This window comes from Lethenteron reissneri, chromosome 66 (genome assembly GCF_015708825.2).
Source record: "Lethenteron reissneri isolate LAM-NWPU_2019-01 chromosome 66, ASM1570882v1, whole genome shotgun sequence".
NCBI classification, from domain to species: Eukaryota; Metazoa; Chordata; class Hyperoartia; order Petromyzontiformes; family Petromyzontidae; genus Lethenteron; species Lethenteron reissneri.
Window position 1 is genome coordinate 1,048,725 of NC_083844.1, and position 25,382 is coordinate 1,074,106.

The 25,382-nt window shown below is 52.9% G+C and overlaps 5 protein-coding genes across 6 annotated transcripts in view; 1 reads left to right on the forward strand and 4 right to left on the reverse strand.

The window, feature by feature from the left end:
- Nucleotides 1-826: 826 nt before the first annotated feature.
- LOC133359797 (histone H2B type 3-B-like) lies at nucleotides 827-1,901 on the reverse strand. The gene has a single exon (XM_061578328.1). It carries the CDS (start codon nucleotides 1,357-1,359, stop codon nucleotides 958-960), a length of 402 nt encoding a protein of 133 aa, XP_061434312.1. The 5' UTR covers nucleotides 1,360-1,901; the 3' UTR covers nucleotides 827-957.
- Nucleotides 1,902-2,167: 266 nt separating this feature from the next.
- LOC133359811 (histone H4) lies at nucleotides 2,168-2,969 on the reverse strand. The gene has a single exon (XM_061578346.1). The coding sequence runs from the start codon at nucleotides 2,529-2,531 to the stop codon at nucleotides 2,220-2,222; it is 312 nt and encodes a 103-aa protein (XP_061434330.1). The 5' UTR covers nucleotides 2,532-2,969; the 3' UTR covers nucleotides 2,168-2,219.
- Nucleotides 2,970-3,135: 166 nt separating this feature from the next.
- On the reverse strand, nucleotides 3,136-4,669 carry LOC133359764 (histone H1.5-like). Its single transcript, XM_061578295.1, has one exon. The coding sequence runs from the start codon at nucleotides 4,185-4,187 to the stop codon at nucleotides 3,525-3,527; it is 663 nt and encodes a 220-aa protein (XP_061434279.1). The 5' UTR covers nucleotides 4,188-4,669; the 3' UTR covers nucleotides 3,136-3,524.
- A 3,918-nt stretch (nucleotides 4,670-8,587) lies between these two features.
- LOC133359908 (histone H2A-like) lies at nucleotides 8,588-9,869 on the reverse strand. The gene is made up of 2 exons (XM_061578467.1): nucleotides 9,857-9,869; nucleotides 8,588-9,013 (listed from the first exon to the last, which is right to left on the reverse strand). The coding sequence occupies exons 1-2, from the start codon at nucleotides 9,867-9,869 to the stop codon at nucleotides 8,700-8,702; spliced, it is 327 nt and encodes a 108-aa protein (XP_061434451.1). The 3' UTR covers nucleotides 8,588-8,699.
- A 321-nt stretch (nucleotides 9,870-10,190) lies between these two features.
- Nucleotides 10,191-25,382, forward strand: part of LOC133359958 (large ribosomal subunit protein P2-like) — a 39,389-nt gene continuing 24,197 nt past the window's right edge. The window contains exons 1-5 of one of the 2 annotated variants that reach the window (XM_061578523.1): nucleotides 10,191-10,282; nucleotides 13,253-13,376; nucleotides 13,819-13,867; nucleotides 14,715-14,804; nucleotides 16,241-16,385. In XM_061578523.1, coding sequence (XP_061434507.1) covers nucleotides 10,206-10,282; nucleotides 13,253-13,376; nucleotides 13,819-13,867; nucleotides 14,715-14,804; nucleotides 16,241-16,317 — 417 coding nt within the window. In that variant the 5' untranslated portion in view covers nucleotides 10,191-10,205 and the 3' untranslated portion in view covers nucleotides 16,318-16,385. Of the gene's footprint in view, nucleotides 10,283-13,252; nucleotides 13,377-13,818; nucleotides 13,868-14,714; nucleotides 14,805-16,240; nucleotides 16,386-25,382 lie in introns of those variants that run through there. The other variant, XM_061578524.1, reaches the window with a different exon arrangement.

The window sequence follows — 25,382 nt, forward strand, 5'->3', positions numbered from 1 at the left end:
AACTCTTCTTCATCAACGAAATGTTCTCACTTTGGAGCATTGCAGAATGCCGCATCACGATGCAGTAGTTCCGTTTGAGCGCCGTCCATGTCCTTAACGGATGTTATTTTCTCAAGCAAACACCTTTCCGAAAACAACTTTACAGTGCTCCGCGTGATCTAAATAAAGTGTGAAGAAACTGCACTTCATTGGAAACAGTAATACGTAAAAATTATTCTTTGGTTCTTTCGGTAAAGTCACATATAAAGAAAAAATAATAAATTAAATAATAGCATACGACGTTTCGATTGCAACACAAGCAATCATCATCAGGTATAATGAAATAGCGACATAAAATCTAACCAGAAAAAATTATAGACAGACATATATGCAGAAAGATATCACCAATTTGTTTCTTTATATACGTGACTTTACCGAAAGAACCAAAGAATAATTCCTGCAGTCACGAAAGCTCCAAAGTTAATACGTAAAATTGTCGGAAAGAGGTGATCACAGGGATAGATATCTATTCTCTTGGCATTGAGATGATGATCATCAATTATACTGCAAGAGTCATCCATGCTAGGCGCTTACTTTTACATAGATGCACACGTGCAAAATGTTAGTTCCTGCCCGAAAATACAACCACGAATTAAATATATTGCATTGCAAGGTTTTGGCACCAAATATCCAATGTAATATCTGAATGGGCTGCAGATGAAATCAACGGACAAACAAGTCCAAGAAATGCCTGCTGGTGAATGTGCCATGAATATTGTTATCGCTTTTATTCACGTGGAAACAGGTTAAAATGCGTTCCATCTCTCCATTTCACTCAATGAGCGAACAATGTCCCCGCGTGAACCGGGGCTTTGTTGGAAGTTTCGTTTAGTACTCCTGCTAGGACTGGTACAAGCAGGTTCGGAGAGGTGGGTGGCTCTGAAAAGAGCCTTTGTAATTAATGGTGGAGTCGAGGCTTCACTTGGAGCTTGTGTACTTGGTGACGGCCTTGGTGCCCTCCGACACGGCGTGCTTGGCCAGCTCGCCGGGGAGCAGCAGTCGCACTGCGGTCTGGATCTCCCGAGAAGTGATGGTGGAGCGCTTGTTGTAGTGCGCCAGGCGGGACGCCTCGGAAGCGATGCGCTCGAAGATGTCGTTGACGAACGAGTTCATGATGCTCATTGCCTTGGACGAGATGCCGGTATCGGGGTGCACCTGCTTCATCACCTTGTAGATGTAAATGGCGTAGCTCTCCTTCCTGCGGTGGCGTCGCTTCTTGCCATCCTTGCGCGTAGCCTTGGTCACAGCCTTCTTGGAGCCCTTCTTGGGAGCAGGAACCTTGGCCGGCCCAGCGCTCTTTGATGCGGGAGGATCGGGCATGTCGACGCGTCGTAGGCAGCAGCTTCAGGTCAGAACAGACGGGAAGCGAATGTGGATGTCGCTCGCGCGTTGAGCTCCTTTTATAGGAGGCGAGATGCAAATCAGAGGATCGTAGTGCGCGGCGCTGCTGAGTGGCTCTTTTAGTACCGTCCCTCTCCATCAGCCTCCAATGAGAAACGCGGACGCGATGTTCACTTTAATATCGATTTTACTGCCAAAAGGACTTGTGAATATAACACAATGTAATGTCCAAACATGTGTATTAGTGAATTGCAGCCATGGCATTGCCTTTGTTTTAAAAAGGATGACTAGAAAACCCAATACAGTATATTGTGTTTTGAGCGTGGGTTTTTTTGTTTCTTACGAGGGATTGTTTCACCACTCGTCTAATACGGCGCACGGGCGTTTTATGAACGCAATTTGGAAAAATACAAGCGCTCGGTGGAGAAAAATAACTTCGCTGTTGTGCTGTACAGGTGGAGATTAGCATTCCGGCACGCTCCGTCAATTAGGACGAGTGTGCTGTAAGATTGTGGCGCCAAATGCTCTACGTAACATCGGAATCGGCTGCAGCTGGAAAAAATTAACGCAAAAATACCAGAAATGGGTACTGTATTAAGGCGTTCAAGAATTACGCCTTGTTAAATGTGACGTGTCGTGAATATCATGATTTCATTCATTCATGTGGAAGCAGATGAAGATTCGCCAACTCAACAAGCAAACGTCCAGCACGCTCACAACAACCCAGGACATGTGCTCCATTCAGAGCGTGTTTGGCAACACTGGCGCAAGCAGTTTCGAAGAGGTGGGTGGCTCTGAAAAGAGCCTTTGGGTTGGCTTAGTGTGCGAGAGATGGGCGCTCAGCCTCCGAAGCCGTAGAGAGTGCGGCCCTGGCGCTTGAGGGCGTAGACCACGTCCATGGCGGTGACGGTCTTGCGCTTGGCGTGCTCCGTGTAGGTGACGGCGTCGCGGATGACGTTCTCAAGGAAGACCTTCAGGACGCCGCGGGTCTCCTCGTAGATGAGGCCCGAGATGCGCTTCACACCGCCGCGGCGAGCGAGGCGGCGGATGGCGGGCTTGGTGATGCCCTGGATGTTGTCGCGCAGCACCTTGCGATGGCGTTTTGCGCCTCCCTTGCCGAGCCCCTTACCGCCTTTACCGCGTCCAGACATTGCGACTACTTGTGACAAAGCTCCTCGCGAGAGACTGCGCGCTCAGCTTGCAGCAGCAGCCGCCTTTATACCCGAAGCGTGGCGACGTCACCGACCACCCCTGCCCTCCGCGATGGCTCCGCCTTAAACCTTCCACCTTTAACCTCTGCGACGAAGAAAACCCTCCACCGTCGTCAATAACACTTCCTTGACATGTATAATATGCGACGTTTTGGGCAATGGCCCTTCTTCGAAGCACTCTGGAATGATATTGGCACACCCGCAGCGAACGCCAGAGGAACGCCATCTGTTGCAAGATTGCACGTGGAGTGAATAATCGGTGTAATAAGGTCTTGTTTGCAAGTGAACAAGATGAACTAACTTTATAATCGTGTGAAGCTAAACGGCTTCCAACACAATAGTTGAGTGAACGTCACCAACTATTTCTCCCAAAGTAAGAAAGACATTGCAAACAATGCGATATTTACGTATAGTAATTAATTTAATAGAGAAGTTTAGATGGTGCACCGCAATGTTTACAAAACAAAAACAAAGTGAAAAGGCGAGAACGAGCGAATGAAGGCAAATTGAGTAAAGCTGTCTGGAATCAATACATTTTAGACTAAATTCCATATTTGGCACCAGTAGCATGATGACGGAATGAAGAGGTGCAACACATAATCAAAATTGGAGGTTCGTCAAGAATGCATCGATTTTGAATCTGGATTTAGATTAGAATCGCCAGCGAGAATGCTGACGTCGCTGAGATTACTCTGCACTCAGTTCGAGTGAGGGAGCTGCCACCCGCCTCGCCTGTGCTTGTGATCCCTGCTTTCGGGCTCGATCACTCCCATCACATCAATGCTTAAAACACATCGAGTGGGTGAAATGTTACACAGTTAATTTGAACTAATTGAAGCGCAGCAGCATCTGGTTCACTTTTTTAACGAAGTGGGTGGCTCTGAAAAGAGCCGTTGAGGTGGAGTGAATCGAGCGTCGGTCGTCCCATCGGATTCACTTCTTTGGCGCAGTCTTCTTGGGCTTGGCCGCGGCCTTCTTGGGCTTGGCCACCTTGGGTTTGGCGGCCTTGGCCTTGACGGTCTTGGGCTTAGCGACCTTGGGCTTCGCAGCCTTGGGCTTGGCTGGGCTCTTCGCCGCCTTCTTGGGCTTAACAGCCGACTTCACCTTTTTGGGGCTCTTGGCCGCCTTGGCAGCCGCGGGCTTCTTTGCTTTCTTGGGAGACTTCTTGGGCGCGGTCTTCTTGGCTGCCGCGGGCTTCTTCACCTTCTTGGCTGCCGCGGGCTTTTTAGCTGCGGGCTTTGCCGTTGACGACTTGGGCTTCGCCTTTGCGGCAGCCTTTTCCTTGTTGAGTTTGAAAGAGCCAGACGCGCCGCTGCCCTTCACTTGCGCCACGGCGTCTTTGGCCACGAGCTTCTTGATGGCCAACTTCACGCGGGCATTGTTCTTCTCCACGTCGTATCCTCCGGCAGCAAGCGACTTTTTGAGCGCAGGAAGAGACACGCCGTTCCTCTCCTTGCTGCTGGCCAGAGCCTTGAGGATGAGCTCGGACACGCTGGGGCCGACCTTCTTGGCCTTTGGAGCGGCGCGCTTCTTCTTGGGGCTTTTAGGCGCTGAAGTAGCCGCAGCTGGTGGTTGAGCAGGAGCAGTTTCCGCCATCTCAAGACGTCGCTTTTATCGCCTCGCCTCTTGGAAACCGAAATCAGCGCTCTCACGAATTCGAACCGAGCGTCCTCCAGGCCCGAGGTTATTATAGAAGCGGCGTACTGAATGCGGACGTCGCTGAGATCATCCAGCACTCAGCTCTAGTGAGGGAGTTGCCTCCATACTCACTGTGTTTATCACGCCTGCCTTTGGGCTCGATTACTCCCGTAACGTTCATACTTACATGCATCTAGTTAATACATCATCACGAAGATCACTTCTTTAATGTACGTTACTTATGCAATATACGACAATGCTCACGATATAAATTATAATTCTAAACAAGTGAACAACCAACATTTGGGAGACATTGTTCGGTCAGGGCAAGATATGATGATTGTCGGTTTTCAAAAGTGTTACTGATGAACACTATTTAAAACGCACTCGAATTTTTTGCAAGACAAGATGCTTCAACAGACTACTCATATTTAATTCCAACGAAATATTTTCTATTTAAGTTTTGCCTCGCGCGCTCGCGATTCCTCCTCTCGCGCTATGGTGAGGACTGCGCGCCATGTCAACAGTCCCTTGTCACCGAACTTTTAACTGGACGTTTTAATCGAACTTTGAAATGAATAAATATATGGATTTTCAGATGGACAACAAACTGAAGAAAATTACTCAAAATTAACCGACATTAAATAGAAAGTTTAACATTTTACGTGGCAAGAGATGAGTAGCTCACGCACTGCAGAAGGGTCGCGCGCCTTGAACAAGATCGAGGCACGGTGCACAATCATCACCACTCAAATTCAACTCAAGTGACTCCGCAGTCGAATGTTTAAAGAAAATATATAATCTTACGTTTAATGCATTGACAGAGTTGATATTCTAGGAGCGCAGGATGGTTCATGCGATGAGTTGTTTTTACTGCAATAAGTAACACGTATTTACTGCAATAAGTAACACGAATGAGTAATCATTGGAAAGATGTTATTAACCATGTAAAAAATATTTAACTACACATATTTGTACCATCTTATTTGACAGGTAATATTATACTTTACCGAGTGTTAACATCCCCAGCGTTTACCAGTACTTTTATGCTTACTATCAACTAACACCGGCCACAACCCTGAGATGATGTGCTCATTTGTTCTCTTTTAGCCCCGACACCCCCCGCCACTCCCCGGCAATCACATTCAGATAAGCCCCCCTCTTCCCCCCTGATTTGTTATTTTAATTATTATTTATATTATTTTAATTATTTATTATTATTGTTTTACCTACGTGACTTTACCGAAAAAACCTAAGAGTATGAATCCTTGCAGTCACGAAAGCTTCAAATCTAGAACGAATGCAATAATCATTCATTCCACGCGCATGTGAAGAGGCGTAGTAGATTGGTTTATGCACTTCTGGTAGGAACGAAGTGGACCAGACTCCAATAGATTATATCGTGCGTCCGTTTGTCCGTCCGTCCGTCCGTGTGTCAACATCGCCCACTACTGCAAACACTTGGCATGACCCTACAAAAACATTTAGACTCAGTGACGCTATCCTGGCTAACGAAGTGTAACATTCCCTTATAATTCCCTCAGATAGCTTTTAATTACAATATTACATTCCCTGATGTTTTTAAATAGCAACATTTACATTTAAAGCTTTTACATAAATAATTAAAACATTTATATTAACAATTAACGCATGGCGGCCTAAGGCCTACAGCTAGGCCTAAAGCCTAGACCTAGGCCTCAAGCTCTCCCTTCGTATAGTTCCCCCGTGTGTGTGAAAGGGAGTAAATGTTTAACAATGTTACATTCCCTGATGTTTTTTTAATAGAAACATTTACATTTAAATCTTTTACATAAATAATTAAAACATTTATATTAACAATTAACTCATGGCAGCCTAAGGCCTACAGCTAGGCCTAAGGCCTAGACCTAGGCCTCAAGCTCTCCCTTCGTATAGTTCCCCCGTGTGTGTGAAAGGGAGTAAATGTTTAACAATGTTACATTCCCTGATGTTTTTTTAATAGAAACATTTACATTTAAATCTTTTACATAAATAATTAAAACATTTATATTAACAATTAACTCATGGCGGCCTAAGGCCTACAGCTAGGCCTAAAGCCTAGACCTAGGCCTCAAGCTCTCCCTTCGTATAGTTCCCCCGTGTGTGTGAAAGGGAGTAAATGTTTAACAATGTTACATTCCCTGATGTTTTTTTAATAGCAACATTTACATTTAAAGCTTTTACATAAATAATTAAAACATTTATATTAACAATTAACGCATGGCGGCCTAAGGCCTACAGCTAGGCCTAAAGCCTAGACCTAGGCCTCAAGCTTTCCCTTCGTATAGTTCCCCTGTGTGTGTGAAAGGCAGTAAATGTTTAACAATGTTACATTCCCTGATGTTTTTTAATAGAAACATTTACATTTAAATCTTTTACATTAAAAACAACTCCCTACCTCCCCCCCCTCGTCGGCGGCTCTCCAGCCGAGCCAGGCCTGGGAATCTCTCCCCCGCTCGGGGTGTATTGGGCGGGGCTACAGCGGCAGGGGGCGGGGCTACAGCGGCAGGGGGCGGGGCTACAGCGGCAGGGGGCGGGGCTACGCGGCAGGGGGCGGGGCTACAGCGGCAGGGGGCGGGGCTACAGCGGCAGGGGGCGGGGCTGGGCGGGGACACCGAGATGGGGCGGGGCCACGGGTGGCGGGGCGGGGTTACGCGGGTGGAGGGCGGGGCCACGGGGGCGGAGCGGGGCCACGGGGGAGCGGGGCGGGGTCAAGCGGTGTGAGGCGGAGCTTAGCGCGATGGAGGGAGGGGCCGTTGGCGAAAAGGGGCGGAGTCTACAGTCGAGAATACAGTACCGGGGGCGAGAAGGCGGGGCTAATAGTGATAGGGGCGTGGCCCACGGCGCTGCATATCGTGCAGATTGTTACTACTCACTGTGTCTGCTCCAAGCTGCACTCACGTAGGTACATACTTGTGCAATGCTATTATTTTTTGCAGAACGGTTACTACTACTTTATTGTTTCTTATGTTCCACTACGTCTACGTTTCCATCCACTTATTGGCGCCCATTTTTTGCCATTTCATTTTATTATAGCCATTCAATTGTTCGGTCCTACCAGCCCACCCCACAGGGACCTGTTTTCACCAACGCACAGCAATATTCGTTCCAAGAACAACCCCGGGCACACGTCCCACAGCCCCTTTTAACTCCTCAATCTCCGCTCCCAATACACATCCGCGTCCAGCACGCCTGGTCCGGGTAACGTCACTGCCCTTTAACCCCTGACCCCCCCCGTCCAGCTCTTCCCCGCGCGTGCGATTGGTGCGTCTTGTCGTGAGAGCGGAGATGTCGTGTTTGCGTGGTGCGTGGTGCGTGAGGGTGGCTCGCAGATCCCTCAAAGTGCTTGAACCATTCACCGACTCCTCTTCACATGTAATCTGACCGCTCAAAAAGAGCGAGTTTTATTCTTTAAAAAACACGATACTTTCTTCCAATAGGCATCCCAATTTATTCTAAACCATGTTCCATGATTGATGCAATGTTGGAATGCTGCTCAAATACCGTTCCTAAATTAGACATAAAGGGTATCTGGAATGAGCAGAGCATTCGTTTAATTGCGAGCAATTTGGGACGAGGGCAACTCGACGACAGTGTCCTTATTAAACAGGACCCTGCGGGGTGGGCTGGTAGGAACGAATAACCAAAGAATATAAACATAATGTATTATTACACTTGTTTAGCCAGGAAAGCCCCACTGAGTCAAAAGGTTGTTGTAGGGTCCTGCCAAGTGTTTGCAGTAGGCGGCGATGTTGCTACACCAAATCGGACGATACGAAGGGAGAGATTGAGGCCTAGTTCTAGGCTTTAGGCCTAGCTGTAGGCTTTCGGGCCCTGTGAGTGAATTTTTTATTTAAATGTTTTAATGATTTATGTAAAAGATTTTAATTTAAATGTTTCTATTTAAAAACATGAGGGAATGTAACATTGTTAAACATTAACTCCCTTTCACACACGCGGGGGTACGATACGAAGGGAGAGTTTCAGGCCTAGTTCTAGGCTTTAGGCCCAGCTTTAGGCTTTAGGGCGCTGTGAGTTTTTTTATTTAATTTAAAAGTTTTAATTAAAAGCTATCTCAGGGAATTATTAGGGAATGTTACACGTGTTTAGCCAGGAAAGCCCTATTAATTTAAATGTTTTAATTAAAAGCTATCGGAGGGAATTATAATGAAAGGCCATCGGAGGGAATTATAAGGGAATGTTACACTTGTTTAGCCAGGAAAGCGTCACTGAGATTTTGTAGGGTCATGCCAAGTGTTTGCAGTAGGGGGCGATGTTGCTACACGGACGGACGGACGGACAAACGGACGGACGATATAATCTATTGGTGGCTGGTCCACTTCGTTCCTACCAGTATAACAAAACCCCTGTGTACGACTGTCCGAGCTCTTTGCAAGCAAGTGGGTGGCTCTGAAAAGAGCCGTTGTTGTGGTGGTAGAGGCGGCGGCGCGTTCACTTCTTTGCCTGAGAGGTCTTCTTGGGCAGCAGCACGGCCTGGATGTTGGGCAGCACACCGCCCTGGGCGATAGTCACGCCGCCCATGAGCTTGTTGAGCTCCTCGTCGTTTCGCACGGCGAGCTGCAGGTGTCGGGGGATGATCCTCGTCTTCTTGTTGTCACGGGCGGCATTGCCAGCCAGCTCGAGGATCTCGGCAGAAAGGTACTCGAGCACGGCGGCCAGGTAGACGGGTGCTCCAGCGCCGACCCGCTGGGCGTAATTGCCCTTGCGGAGCAGCCTGTGAACGCGACTCCTTGCAGTCACGAAAGCTTCAAATCTAGGACATATTAAAAGCTTGAAAGAGACATTAAATCGCAGTGTCCGTGATCTTAAAGGTGCATTGAAAAATTATAATACTCCGACTGATGCTCCTGCTGTTGTGGAGTGACTCATGCAGCCAGCTATGGCTGCAGGGTTTTGGTAGTACATGTTGTTTATGCTATTTATTGTGAAAATCCGGTCACAGTTCCTATGATCACTGTTTCATTGCTTTCATGGCTTTATTTTGGTGATTTCGGAAAGTGTATTGGTTTAGCCATGTTTGTTGTCGTGCGGAGTTGAACATGCCTTAATCTTTAGTTGCCTTGTGGTTGTTGTTGTTGTTTGACTTGCATCCCACTGGGATTTTTACATACAGTGTTGGTGTACGGTGCTTTTTCTGCAATATTTTGCTGTCTTTTCTTGGATTTTCTGTTTGCACTCAGTCACATAGTCACTTGAAGATGTTTTCTGGTTCATGTTTTAGTTTTTTTGCTTGTTGCGGTGTTACCCAATTCAAGAGCCGAATGGCTCACAGGGCTACACCTAATAAATGAAACTTGACTTGAAATGAAATTAAAAGCTTGAAAGAGACATTAAATCGCAGCGTCCGTACGAAAGCATTCTCAATACCGACCCCCTGTAGACCCACATCTACCAACGTCCGCTCTGATTGGTTCGCGTACCGCTAATATATCCACATCCCCGACTTTCGTGCACTCCCATTGGTCTACTCGCCGCTAACATATGCAGATGCCCACCCTCCCGCACACTGATTTGCATGTTTCGCCCTCCCTCGCGCTCTGATTGGTCCTTGCCGCGCTAATTTATGCAGAGCCCCGCCCTCCACGCACTCTGATTGGTCATCGCCCGATAATTTATTCTAAACCCCACCCTCCACGCACTCTGATTGGCCCTCGCTCGCTCCTTTAATATATTCAGAACTCCGCTTTGCCCGTGTTCTGATTGTTCCTTCGCACGTTAATTTATGTAAATTTCCGCCCTTCGCGCTCTCTGATTGGTCCTCGCCGCGATAATATATTCATAACTCCGCCTTCCCCGCGCTCTGATTGGTGCACGGCAGCCGCTATCGCGTCACCATCAATCCCCGCCTTCTTCGCCCTCCGATTGGTCCCGCGCTAACGCGTCACCATCAATCCCCGCCCTCCTCGCGCTCTGATTGGTCCTCGCGCCAACTAATATATGCAGACTCCGCCCCTCGGGCCTTTCTCTCTCCCTTCTCTCTGCCAGGACCACCACGAGGCGAAGCTGCGTGTCAAGTGAGGCCGTTCTCCTTCCCTTCGCTCTCTCCTCGCTCGCCTTTCGTTCTCTCCTCGTTCTCTCCTCGCTCCCCGCACTCGCCTCGCTATCGACGAGAGAATTCTCCCCACTTCGGTCGCGTGAGGCGATAGAGACCCCCCCCCACACTAACCCCCCCCTGCCCCCAACACCGACGCCGGTCTCCCGGCAGAGTTCCAGGCAAGGCCGTAGGCTCCGCGCGACGTGGCGACTAGGCCCGCAGCAGCCGGGCCACGTGGAAATCGGGGGGATTTTTTTTTTATGAAACGCGAATTTTGTTTATTGAATTGAAACGTTTAACTTCGTTACAATGGGACGATTGCGTCGTTGTTGTTTGCAAGAGGCCGGTGTGAGCGAGTGAGTTGAGATGTTAGCTGCCTCGCCCGGTAATCAAGGAGATCGTGGCTTCGATTCCTAACCCTGACGATCCCTGTTGTATAGTCTTGATGGCTTGGAGATGTTAACCACCTCGCCTGGTATACAGGAGGTCGTGGGTTCGATCCCGATCCTGACGTTGCCTGCTGTTGTATAGTCTTGATGGCTAGGAGATGTTAACTACCTCGCCTGGTATACAGGAGGTCGTGGCTTCGATCCCGACTGACGCCTGATGTTGTATATTTGGAGTCTGCCTCTATCCCCGTGGTGGTCACTGTGTGGATTTTGTCTCCGCGTCTTCCGGTTTTTTTCCCTCCACATTTTTCGATGTAACGTAAACCCACGCGTTTAGAGCGTTCGGCACGATCAGCCGCTTGGTTGAGCGGCTATTATATGTGATGGCGAGGGGGTCCCCTCTGCGAAAGATCTCAGTGGGACCCTGAACCTGGTAAAATATAAATAATTTAGTTTGGCTCTCGATGAGTATGGGCCTCTGTGGGTCTATATGGTTCTATGTGTGGCTGGATTTTGTGGGTTTACTATGCCTCTCTGAGTCTCAGTGAGTTGATGGCTGTGAGTCTTAAGTGGGCCTATGCCTCTGAGTCAGAGGTTCTATGGCTCTGAGTCTCAGTGAGTTGATGGCTCTATGAGTCTCAGTGGGCCTATGTCTCTATGAGTCTCAGAGGGTCTATGGCTCTATGAGTCTCAGTGGGCCTATGTCTCTATGAGTCTCAGAGGGTCTATGGCTCTGAGTCTCAGTGGGCCTATGGCTCTCTGAGTCTCAGAGGGTCTATGGTTTCTCTGAGTCTCAGTAATTTGATGGCTCTCTGAGTCTCAGTGAGTTGATGGCTCTGAGTCTCAGTGGGCCTATGTCTTTATGAGTCTCAGAGGGTCTATGGTTTCTCTGAGTCTCAGTGATTTGATGGCTCTCTGAGTCTCAGTGAGTTGTTGGCCCTGAGTCTCAGTGGGCCTATGTCTTTATGAGTCTCAGAGGGTCAAGGTCTCTGAGTCTGTGGGTCTGTGGCTCTCTCTGAATGTCTGGGTTATGTCTCTGAGTCGGGTGGGTATTTGGTTCATGGAGTTTTTAGACTATTTATATGGCTGCTGCTATAAATTTGCACGTGATGATGATAAGCCACTTCATGAGCCACTTAATTGAGCTGTCATTTGTGATGGCCAGGTCGCTTCTGACAAAATAGCTGCATGGCTCAGTCGGGCCTTGCCTGGTAACAATAAAAAGTAATCTTTGTAACATACGGGAGCGGTGGCGCAGCCGTTAGCGCGCCACCAAACTCAGCAGAGGCCCCAAGTTCGATTGCCGCTCACGACCACCAAACCAACACGGTCATGTGCACTGGCTCCTAGGCCGCTCCCCTCTGTCGACTCTGCCTTGACAAATGAGTTACCCGGTGTGATGTGCAGTAATAGACACCGCCACTAGGGAAGGAGACACCCACCCACTCAACTACTCCGGCACCTACTCACCTACCCACTCCCATCATCCACTCAAACACTCACCCTCATCGGGTACCTACTCAACCACCCACTCAACCACTCACCCATCCACTCAACCACTTACCTACTCAGTGACCTACTCACACACTCAACCACCCACTCACCCACCCACTCACCCATCCACTCAAACAACCACTCACCTACTCAACGACCTACTCACTCACCCACTCAACCACCCACTCAACCACCCACTCAACCACCCACTCAACCACCCACTCAACCACTCACCCATCCACTCAACCATCCACTCAACCATCCACTCAACCATCCACTCAACCACTCACCTACTCAACGACCTACTCACCACCCACTCAGCTGGTGTTAATGGTGGCCGTGATCTGGATTTGAACCAGTGATGGCGATTATCAGAACCTGTCCCTGGGCCTCCCCTAGATCGACTCAACCTCAAATATGTACCTGGTGTAGCCGTGTGTAGTAAACATCGCCACTGGGGGAGACAAAGGCGGCCGGGCGGGCGTGTTGCTGGCTACTCACCCCCTCGTGTGCCACAGTGCCGGCCTTCAGAGGCGCTGCTGCTGGCTACGAACGGCACTTGCCCCCTACAGCATGTTAGAGGCTACCTGGGAATCTTTTGTTGTAACATTTGATTCAGTTATTTATATCAACATGATTATTATTGGGAAATATACATGTCTATCATAAGTATGTGTGTCTCTGTGTGGTGAGTCTGTGTGTCTCTGTGTGGTGAGTCTGTGTGTCTCTGTGGTGAGTCTGTGTGTCTCTGTGTGGTGAGACTGTGGGTGTCTGTGTGATCAGTCTGTGGGTCTCTGTGTGATGCGCTGTGGGTCTGTGTGATGAGTCTGGGTCTCTGATGAGTATGTGTGTATGATTAATCTATGGGTCTGAGGAGTCTGTGTGGAGAGTCTGGGTCTCTGTGTGATGAGTGTGGATATCTGTGGTGAGTCTATGGGTCTATGTGGTGAATCTATGGGTCTCTGTGTGACGAGTCTATGGGTATCTGTGTGATGAATCTATGGGTCTCTACCATTGCTGTATTAACCCTCCCTCCCCTACCCCCCCCCCATCTCTGTGCCCACCAGGATGCGTTACGTCTCTGCGTACCTGCTGGCCGTCCTGGGTGGCAATGCCAACCCCACGGAGAAGGAGCTCAAGGCCATCCTGGCCAGCGTGGGCATCGAAGCCGAAGGCGACAAACTGGGCAAGGTGATGATGATACCCGCCAGTGCGGCTTGGAATGCGGCTGGGCAGAAAGGCTCGTTAATGATAATGGGGTTGGAGGGGGTTGAGTTTGTGGGTGAGCGAGTGGTTCAGTGGTTGAGTGAGTGGGTGGGTGAGTTGGTCAGTCATTGGGTGAGTGTGAGTAAGTTATTGGGTGGGTTAGTCATTGGGTGAGTGGGAGGGTGAGTAAGTGGGTGAGTGAGTGTGTGAGTGAGCGACTCGGTGGATGGGTGAGCAAGTGGGTTTGTGGGTGGGTGGGTGGGCGGGCGAGTAGGCTTGTGATCGGGTGAGTGAGTGGTGGGTGGGTGGCCGAGTAGGTGGGTGGGCGAGTAGGTGGGTGGGCGCGTAGGCTTGTGATCGGTCGAGTGAGTGGTGGAGTGGGAAGGTGACGTTGGGGTGACATTGTTTCCCCCCCCCCCCCCCGCAGGTCGTCGGGGAGCTCAAAGGGAAGAACCTGGAGGAGGTGATCGCTGCAGGTAGCAGCCTCCCTGCACACTGACACACTGACACAGACACACACACACTGACACACACTGACACAGACACACACACAGACACACTGACACAGACACACACACAGACACACTGACACAGACACACGCATAGACACACGCACAGACACATGCACAGACACACGCACAGACACACACACAGACACACACAGACACACACACAGACACAGACACACACACACACTGACACACACACTCACACACTGACACACACACAGAGACGCAGACACACACACTGACACACAGGTATACAGCCAGACACAAAGACAGACACTAGACGGACACACTGACACAGAGACAAAGATACACAGACATAGACACACACTCATTCGGTCACCTACTCATGGTGTTGATGGTCGTGATGTTGTTGATGTCGAGTTAGGCAAGCTGGCATGCATGATGGTGATGATGATGTGGCTGTAGGAAAGCTGTCCTGTGTGCCGTGTTGATTGCCTGTTTTTGACGTTGTTGTTGACGGTTTAGGTGTAGGCAAGTTGGCCTGTATGTCGGGTTGACTGATGTTGTTGACTGTTGTTGTTGACGGTGTTGTTGTTGACTGATGTTGACTTGTCACTAGGGGTAGGCAAGTTGGCGTGGGTGCCGGGTTGACTGTTGTTGTTGACTGATGTTGTTGACTGATGTTGTTGACTGATGTTGTTGACTTTGTTGTTGTTGTTGTAGGTGTGGGCAAGTTGGCCTGTGTGCCGGGTTGACTGTTGTTGTTTTGTTGTTGACGGTGTTGTTGTTGACTATGTTGACTGTTTTTGTTGACTGTGTTGTTGACTGTTGTTGTTGACTGTTGTTGTTGTAGGTGTAGGCAAGTTGGCCTGCGTGCCGTCAGGTGGCGCCGTCTCCTCCTCTGCCGCTCCAGCCGCTGCCTCCGTTGCAGCACCAGCTGCTGGTGAGGACATCACCGTCACCATCACCACCACCATCATTGTCACCACCATCGTCACCACCACCACCACAACCATCACCACCACCACCGTCGCCACCACCATCACTTATCCCCATCATCACAACACCATCACTCCGCCTCCATCTCTGTGTGTGTGTATCTTTATGTATGTCTGCATGTCCTTGTGTGTGTCCGTGTGTCTGTACTTCTCTATGGGGGCGCCAAAGTGGCTATGAGATGTTGACTACCTCGCTGGGTATACAGGAGGTCGTGGGTTCGATCCACACTCTGATACCTGCTGCATATTTGGAGTCTGCGTCTCTCTCCCATTGGCGGATTTGTCTCCGGGTCCTCTGGGTTTTACCCACCACATTTAGAATCAGCGTCACGCGTTCAGAGCATTTGGCCGCTGCTATAAATGTCCACGTGACGATGATGATGATATCAGCCGCTTGGCGGAGCTGTCATCATTTGTGAGGGCCAAGTAGCTTCTGCAAATGAGCTATGAGTATGGGTCTCTGTGTGTGTCTCTGTGTATTGACGTGTGTGTCTGTTGGTGTCTGTGTATTGACGTGCGTCTCTGTGTGTGTCTCTGTGTGTGTCTCTGTGTGTCTCTGTGTATTGACATGTGTGTCTGTGTGTGTGTCTGTGTATTGACATGCGTCTCTGTGTGTCTGTGTGTGTCTCTGTGTATTGACCTGTGTCTCTGTGTGTCTGTGTGTGTGTCTCTGTGTATTGACGTGTGTCTCTGTGTGTGTCTCTGTGTGTGTCTCTGTGTGTCTCTGTGTATTGACGTGTGTCTCTGTGTGTGTCTCTGTGTGTGTCTGTGTATTGACGTGTGTCTCTGTGTGTGTCTCTGCCTGTCTCTGTGTGTCTCTGTGTGTCTCTGTGTATTGACGTGTGTCTCTGTGTGTGTCTCTGTGTATTGACGTGTGTCTCTGTGTGTCTCTGTGTGTCTCTGTGTCTCTGCGTGTCTCTGCGTATCTCTGTGTGTGTCTCTGTGTATTGACGTGTGTCTCTGTGTGTCTCTGTTTGTCTCTGTGTGTGTGCGTCTCTGTGTATTGACGTGTGTCTCTGTGTGTGTCTCTGTGTATTGGCGTGTGTCTCTGTGTGTGTCTCTGTGTATTGACGTGTGTGTCTCTGTGTGTGTTTGTCTCTGTGCGTGTCTCTGCGTGTGTTTGTCTCTGTGCGTATCTCTGCGTGAGTGTCTCTGTGTGTCTCTGTGTGTGTCTCTGCGCATGTCTCTGCGTGAGTGTATCTGCGTGTGTCTCTGTGTGTGTTTGTCTCTGCGTGTGTCTCTGCGTGTGTGTGTCTCTGTATGCCTCTGTGTGTATTGACGTGCGTGTCTCTGCGTGCGTGTGTCTCTGCGTGTGTGTGTGTCTCTTGTGTGTGTCTGTGTGTGTGTCTCTGCGTGTGTGTGTGTGCGTGCGTCCCTACAGCGGAGAAGAAGAAGGAGGAGGCGAAGGATTCAGACGAGGAGGAGGACGACGACATGGGCTTCGGCCTCTTCGACTGAGACCCCCTCACCACCTCCTCACCACCCCCCCCCGGCCTCACCAAAACAATAAACTCTCCAGTCTCATACCCCTCGTGTGCGCGCACATCTCTCTGCCCGTGTGTGACCACGGCCAGTGTGTACGTACTCTTAGTTCTTTCGGTAAAGTCACGTAGGTAAAAAATGAAATTAAAATTAATAAAAAATAAAAACAATAAAATCACGACGTTTCAGAGGCAACACAAGCTTCCGTCTTCAGGTGTTGCCTCCGAAACGTCGTGATTTTTTATTGTTTTTTTTATTAATTTTTATTTAATTTTTTAGCTACGTGACTTTACGGAAAGAACTAAGACTATGAATCCTTGCAGTCACGAAAGCTTCAAATCTAGTGTGTACGTACACACGGCTGCGTGTGTGTGTACGCATGTGCAGATTTGCCGAGCGTTTCTGTGAGGTGTTGGGAGAGAGGGGGACATCCCTCGGCCCGGAAAACATAGTGGGGCAAAGTGGAGAAGGGGGTGCGAGGCACGCGGTGCCTCAATGGAGGAAGTTGATAATTGTTTTTTTACCCTTCTGTCTGGCAACAAAACTGAGTCATGTTTGCCTCCTTGTAAAAAGGTGTCAGTTTTGTTGCCAGATAGAAGGGTAAAAAACCAATTATATTTTTTACTGGCAAATGAGGTTCCAATGGTGTAAATGCTTACCCCGAGCTCTCATACTCTGATGGTGCATTGTCTTTGAGTTGTGCGCCTTTTGGCGTCATTTGGTCCAACACCATGTGAGACTAGGCTCTAAGTAAAGCTGTCTCGGGTGTGGATCAATCAACTTCAAGGACAGTGCATACATTATCAGAGTTATGTTTTTTGTTTGCATTATGGCTGCAGGTATTGTGGTCTATGCAAACATGACTCCTTGTAGAAAAGGTGTCAGTTTTGTTGCAAGATAGAAGGGTAAAAAACCAATTATCATTTTTTACTGGCAAATGAGGTTCCAATGGTGAATGGAGGAAGTTGTTGCCCCCGGTGAGTGGCTGGCTGAGGTGCCATCTGTTGAAATACTGAAGGTGATCCAGAGTCAGACCAGGAAAGGCACCGGGCAGAGATGATCTCAAGCGAAATGCAGAGGGAGGGTGGCGTTTGTGTGCGGACTGCCCTATATGACATCAAAATAATGGTCTGAACCACTGGACAGGTTCCACAGGATTGGAAGGATGCCCTGGTGGTCATCACTTTTAGAAGGGGGACCGCACAGACTAACAAGTACAGGGGCATCCCAGTGTGCCGGCAAAGGTCTTGTCAAGGGATGATGCAACATCGCCTTGCCAGGCAAGCTGAGGAGAGGCTTGCGGAGCCCCAATGTGGTTTCAGGAAAGGGCGGTCCTGCACAGATACCATATTTTCTGTCTGCTACAGCAGAGGTGTAGGGAATTCTAACAATCTGCTACCTTGACCTGGTCAAGGCCTATGATACCATCAGTAGGCCTGGGCTCTAGGTTCTTCGTGCTTTCGGAGTCCCTGACTCTACTCACGATCATTAAGGACCTTCATAATAGTGGGCCAGCTAAAGCTACATGGCTGGGAGTTGGAGTGCGACAGGGATGTCCCCTAGCTCCAACATTATTTAACATTTCGACCACGTAGTTGGTGAAACCTTCAATAGCTGTTCGCTGTTCCGGAGAAATTTCCATCTGGTACAGATACAATGGGAGGCTGATTGATGCCCGGGTATGGTCAAGGGATGGCTCCCTATTGGTCAACCATGTTATGTATGCCGATGATTGGTAATTGCTGCTCACTCAGAGGAGGAGTTGGAGACGCTGCTGCTCAACCTGGAGTTTGCCACGAAGAGGTGGGGCCTTACCATCAGCCCCACCAAAACTAAGCACGTGCCTGGGTATTTTGTACCATCGGACACTCCACCCACAACTCCCAATCAGTGATGGGGCAATTGTGGAGAGAGTGGAGAGTTTTCTATACCTGGGCAGTGTGCTTATGACTAGTTTGTTGGGGCCGCTGGTCCCCGGAGTCCCTCCCTGCTCCGTGCCTATGGCAGGGGCTCCGCCGTGCGCCGACCCCTCGCTGCTCTGCGAGCAGCTGCTGCCGTCGCTGGGCTCATCGCCCGACGGCTCCCCTCCCTGGTCCGTCCCTCCGCGAGCTCGTGTGAGAGGCATAGCTCGCCGCACGCCCTCGTTCACCTGCAGACGCTGCGTTGTCTCTCCACGGATCACGCGCTATTAAAACGGGGGTCGGGGGCGAACGGCGCTGCCCTCACACTGCGCGAGTCCCGGCGGCGACAGACGGATCGGGGACCTGCGGACGCACCGACCCCTTCACCCACACTACGAGCGCACACACCTGCACACACGCGACACCCACTCGTGCGCCGCTCTACGCAGCGCTCACTCACGTGGTGAACCACAGTGTACACACGCGCACCCACACGCTCACACTGCACGACAATATCACGCGAGACCACGCTTCGCTATTAATGATTTATTATCTGATACCTGGTAATTTAATGTTAAATCAGTGAGTCGACGAGGCTGGCCTACGCTGATACCTTTATACCTATTCCCGATTCATCTGCTATGATTCTAATTCACCTACTTACTTCCTGCTGGATGCCCACGGCGGTTCGTTGATCCCGTGCTCGCAGCGCACCTCGATGCGTCTCACGGACGATCGGGTCGCTGGACTGGAGAGCGTCCTGTCGCCTGGCGCTGGAGAGAAGAGAGCTATTTTCCCTCTGCGCCCCTCTATTTATCCTCCCTACCTCAAAGGGGATGCTGCGCTAAACAATGGGCTCGCGATCCTCTGGCACGCGCACGGCGGTTCTGGGCGCTGTTGATATGCTAATCAGTGTGCTGCGTGCAAGGTGTAAATCCTACTTAATCCCTTACCCTCCCTAACAATGGGGCCTGCGCGCTCAAGCGCAATTATCCCAACCCTCCATGACTATGCGCAACAGCCCCTGTGACCCCGCTATTCATGCTGTCCCGTGCCTCCCCTGCTCGCCCCGTCGACCCGTGGGAGTGTGTGTGGGGGGAGATGCGCTTCAACCGCGGTGGCCGAATGCCCCACGCCGCGACCACACCATATTAAGGCCGGCCGCAGCGCCGCGGTGCCACGTAGCACGGGGGAGGTCATCCAATCCCCTGATCGCCGGAAACCGTGAGAATTAATCCCGATAAGGGTCTCTCGGATAAAAACCGGTCGGCCAGGCGACCTCCCCTCGGAGCTCTATGGGGGGGGGGGGGGAAATGAGTGCGGGTGTGTTCATGTGAGGTGAGGTGAGGGGGACGCGGGGTCGGCTCCGTTGCTTGGTGGTGGCGAGGTCGGGGATTTGGTGCCTGCCGAACGGCTTCGTGGCGGCGGCATCACATAGCCCCCCGAGGTGCCAGTCCCCGTCCCGGGTTGACTGGAGCACCTCGCTTGGGCCGCGTCCACGAGGAAACGTTGCGGGGTCCGGGGGATCCGTCCGGACCTGGTGGCTGGCCTCGGGGCGGGTGGTTCCGTCCTCTGTAGCTCCTGCGGCGGTCTCCTCCTCCACTCCAGCGGCTCTCCCCGTCCCCCGGCACCTGTGGGCTGGGGCACAAACTCAGCAGCGGAAGGGTTTAGTGGCCGTCGTCCGCGCCGTCTCCGGACTGGATCGGGGCGTCTCGGAGACCAGGCGGGGCCCATGTAGTGTGCGAGGCCCCCCAACACGAGGGGTGCGGGTACTCCGGGATTTCGGGGCTTTCGGGTGACGGGGTCCTCTCTCGCCGGGGCCGCTTTCCATGGTTTTAAGCGGCGGACATTGACCACCGTCTCTCGACCCCTCTCCCCGCCGTAAATTAGTACCGTCCAGGGGGATATCTGCCGCACCACGGTCCAGGGTCCCCGCCAGTAGGTCGTCAGTTTCCCCACCTGCCCGGCCCCGACGCGAGGGGTGTGTAGCCACACCTTAGCGCCTGTCAGGAATAAGGGGGGTTCCATGCGGGGTCGGGTGCCCTGTTCCTGCCGCCGATGCGCGGCTTCCCCTTGCGGGTATGCTCGGCCTCGGGCTTCTCGCAGGGTCTCCAACAGGTGTTCCACGGGGCGGCTTCCCTCCTCCGGCTGGGGGGAAGGGACGCCGAATAGCAGATCTGCGGGTAAACGAGACTCACGGCCGAACATCATTAAAAACGGGGTTTGTCCCGTCGACGTGTGTACGGTGGTGGCGTAGGCGAAAAGGGCGTAGGGGAGGTGTTCGTCCCAATCCCGTTGATTTGCGGCCGCCATACGTTTGAGTTTCCCCGCTAGGGTCTGATTCATGCGCTCTACCATACCGTTCGCTTGGGGGTGATACGCTGTGGTTCGGTCCTTCTGGATTCCGAATTCTCGGCACAGTGCCTGGAACAGCTCGGCCTCGAACTCGCTACCCTGGTCGGTGAGGACTCGTTCCGGGATCCCGTGCTTGAGTACGTAATGTTCTACGAATGCCCGGGCCACCACCAAGGCCGTTTTATCAGGGATGGCCACTGCCACGGAGTAGCGGGTGAAATACTCTACTGCGACTAGAATATACCGGTTGCCTCGATGGGATCGTGGGAATGGCCCCTGTAGATCGATCCCGACCAGCTGATTCGTGCGGCTGACGCGGAACGGCCTTAGGGGTACCTGGTATCGTGCCGGTTTCGGCCCGCACTGCTGACAGGCGCGGCAGCCCTGTACCCAGGCCGCCACGTCTTGTGCCAATTTGGGCCAGAGATACTGGCGACGCAGGGTCTCTCGAGTGCGTCGTTCCCCATCGTGGCCCCCGAGTGGGTGGTCATGCACCAGCCGTAGCAGCTGGGGTCGCACCTGGGCAGGAACACAGATGCACCCCGGCTGGCCGGCCTCGGTTAACTCCCGTACCACTCCGTTCTGCACACACAACCGGGCATACAAACCGCTCCAGGGTCCTGGTAGGGCGCTCTTTTCCTCCCGCAGTGCCGCCTCCACGGCCGCCAGATCCGGATCTCGCTGCTGGGTCTGTCTCAGCTGCTCGTCGTTCAGGCCCGGGAAGGCGCAGCCGACGTCCTCCTGGATCCGTCCGATCGGGTCCCGAGCCGCGGGTCCCGCGCTTGCCGGGCGGTCGACGGGATCCTCGGTGCCACCTGTGAGGGTCTCTGTGGCGCACACTGCACTCTCTCTCGCTGGGGGGGGGTCAGTGGCTGCGGCCTCTCGGGGGTCAGTTGCCTGCCGGCAGCGTCCCCCCGTGAAACAGGGGCAGGCCTCCTCCGCCCTTGTCTCGGCGTACACCGTGGGCCGCCTCGACAAGGCGTCCGCGTTTGCATGCGTCCGGCCAGCCCGATACTCGATTTGCAGGTTGTACTCCTGCAACTGCGCCAACCAACGGGCCATCTGCCCCCGCGGCTCCTTGAATGTAAGAAGGAACTGAAGAGCATAATGGTCAGTGCGTACGCGACATCTCCTGCCGTACAAATACGGCCGGAACTGCTTACATGCGAAAATCACGGCGTACAACTCTTGGCGGGTCACGCAATAGTTCAGCTCGGCCCCACTCAAGGTCCGGCTGGCGTACGCGATGACTCGTTCCGTCCCATCCTGTACCTGTGACAACACCGCGCCCAGCCCGCTGCTGCAGGCGTCGGTGTCCAAAATAAAATCGGTGGTAAAATCGGGGAAAGCGAGGGTGGGGGCGTGGGTGAGGTGGTCTTTGAGAGTGGTGAAGGCCGTCTGGCAGGCCCCCGTCCACTGATAGGGGTGCTTAGGGGAAGTGAGTTGGGTGAGGGGGCGTGCAATCTCGCTGAATCCCTTTACAAATCGACGATAATAGGTGGCAAGCCCCAAAAATGATCTGATCTCCGTCAGATTCCTTGGCCGTGGCCACTCCACTACGGCGCGTACCTTCTCCGGATCGGTGTGCACGCCTGCCTCGCTGACGCGATGCCCGAGGTACCCCACCTCGCGTTGTGCGATGTAACACTTACGTGGCTTGAGCTTGAGATGAGCCGCTCGCAGTCGCTGGAACACCTCTCGAAGCCTGGACCAATGCTCAGACAAAGATCTACTGAACACTATCACATCGTCCAAGTAAATCAGGAACTGTCCCCATTGCAAGCCCCGCATCACCAACTCCATCAGCCGCTGGAACGTCGCGGGCGCATTGGTGAGTCCGAACAGGAGTACTTGAAACTCGAATAGCCCCATCGGGATGGTGAATGCGGTTTTCGGCCGATCCTCCTCCGCCATCTCCACCTGCCAGTACCCGGACGCGAGATCGAGGGTGGAAAAATATCGCGCTCCGGCGAGGCTGTCGAAGGTGTCGTCGATGCGGGGTATAGGGAAGGCATCGCCGAGCGTGACTGCATTTAGTTTACGGTAATCGACGCAGAACCGTGTTGACCCATCCTTTTTCGTTACTAGTACCACCGGGGCTGACCAGGGGCTCGCCGAGGGCTGAATTATGTTATCGCGAAGCATGTCCCCAACTGCCTCTTTGATTTGGGCGCGTTCGGGTGCGCCCACTCGGTACGCAGGGAGTTTGATGGGTCGGGCTGCACCGGTGTCAATTTGGTGCTTAACAAGATCGGTCCGACCCACGTCCGAGTCGTGTTCACTGAATACGTCGGCATACTCCCGCAGTAACTCGCGCAGCCGATCGGCCCCTCCCTTAGGTAAATCCGCCCATGGTACATGTACCGCGTCGAGCAGGGGAACGACCTCGGCTCGGGGAGTCGGGCCGACTCGCCAGGCCAGGTCCTGGTCACCCTCAGGACGCCCGGGGTCCTCAGCCCAGAGTGCGAACACCGAGTCGTTAGAGTGGCGTGCGTGCAGGGGGTGTACTGTGGCTATCGGGGTGCGCCGTCGCAGTATCGCTGGGGTATTGTGGGGGTTAAACATCCGCATAAACAATCGGTCCCCATCTGCGTTTACCAACGTGGCGGATCCCACAACCCCATACCGTTTTGCCAACTCCGGGTGAGGAGTTAGCATTACCTCCCCTGATGGTCGGAGCGCGGGGTCGGTGGGGGATGTTGCCACCGGCACCAGCATCTCGGTGAGCGGGCCGATGGTGACTGTCGTCGCCAGGATAGCGGCCACAGGTGCAAAGCGGCGGCGCGTTGGTTCTCGTCCCAGGAACGGTATCCGCTCGCCGTTGCTCTCCATGGTGGCGCATCGCTGGCGGGGTTGCACGTTGAGTCCCAACCGTTCTAGGAGGTCGGTGCCTGCGATACACTCGTGACACAACGCACTCGACACGTAGAACTCCTGCGTGCACACCTGGCTGCCTATGCGGACCTCTAGGGTGGCTCTCCCCAGCAGTCCCATTCCGGCTCCGCTCGCAGTGTGCAGCGCGCGGTCCGGGGCCTGCAGGTGACGCACGTCGACCCCGATCGCGCTGCAGTGCGCTGCGCTCACGAGCGAGGCCACCGCCCCCGTGTCCAGCAGGATTCGGGTACGCACTCCGTTTACCTCCCCTTCCACCAGCGACGTGGCCCCCGTGATCCCCGCCACCAGCTCCCGCAGCCAGTCGCCAGGAGTCACCGTTTCTGTGGGCGTTGTTGCTGGAACCTGTGTGGAGATCACTCGCTCGCCATTATTCTCATTATCGTCTATTTGTATCGGGACCGCGTCGATTGCACCCCTAGTTGGTCCGCTTTCTAGGGGGCGTTGGAGTTTAACCCCCGCGTCTGCCTAGCTCGGGTGATTTCAGGACAGTCTCTCACTAGATGCCCTCGGCGGTCGCACATATAACATGCCCGGGGAGGGGGGGCGGCTCCGTAGCGGGTCCCCTGTCCGCTCCCTCTCCCTCCCCCAGTACGCAGTTGTCCCACATCGGACTCTAATTGGGCTACTCTCCCGGCCAGCCCCCCTACGGTCGAGCGTAGTTCCCCCATCTCAGACTGGAGGGTCTTCATATTTTTATTCGCTTCCTCGCGTACCTGGGTTACCCTCTCACCTACGTGGGTTACCCTCTCCCCTACTTGGGTTACCTTACCGTCCATTCGGTCTACTCGGCCAGCAATATCTCCCATGCCGGTCTGTAACCCAGCTACCCAACCCGGGGTTGTCTCGCGGGGTTTCTGGGCCTCTCTTGCCCGTCTCCCCATGGGGCTGGCGGGCTCATCCTCATCCTCCTCCTCGTCAGGGATCAGGCTCGCCACGGTGTACTCCTGTCCCGACCCTCGGAGCTGCGCGCGTTCGCTGGAGAGCTCCTCACACTCCAGCGCTTGCTCGACTAGGGTATCGAAAGGGAGGCCTGCGCTACTCTTTTTGGGCTGCCACCACGCGGTGCGAGCTAGGTACCTGAGTAGCTTGTCTGCAGCTAGCGCGTCAATGACCTCCTTCGAGAACTCTGGACGGGCGATCCGGGTTAGTGATCGCACGTCCTCAGCGTAGTCTCGGAAGTCCTCGCCAGTTTGGCGTCGGCGCGCCTCTAAGGCGGTCTTCGCCCGTATCGCGTTGCGCGTGCCGAAACGCAGGTCTAATCTACGCATTAGTTCTTCTAGTTGGGTTTGCGCGCTTTCGGGTAGTGCCTCTACAAAGTCGGCTGCCCGCCCGTCTAAGTTTAACGTAAGATGTCGCAACGCCTGCGCGTCCGACCAGCCATTAAGCTCTTTAGCCCCTATGATATTACGGGAAAACGCTTTCCATGTAGGGGTCCCCTGGCCGGTGAACACATGCCTTACCTTTGCGTGGAGTAGCGCGCCACCTTCCCGTGAAGATGTGAGGGTTCGTCCCACTTCTGGCACCAAGTTGTTGGGGCCGCTGGTCCCCGGAGTCCCTCCCTGCTCCGTGCCTATGGCAGGGGCTCCGCCGTGCGCCGACCCCTCGCTGCTCTGCGAGCAGCTGCTGCCGTCGCTGGGCTCATCGCCCGACGGCTCCCCTCCCTGGTCCGTCCCTCCGCGAGCTCGTGTGAGAGGCATAGCTCGCCGCACGCCCTCGTTCACCTGCAGACGCTGCGTTGTCTCTCCACGGATCACGCGCTATTAAAACGGGGGTCGGGGGCGAACGGCGCTGCCCTCACACTGCGCGAGTCCCGGCGGCGACAGACGGATCGGGGACCTGCGGACGCACCGACCCCTTCACCCACACTACGAGCGCACACACCTGCACACA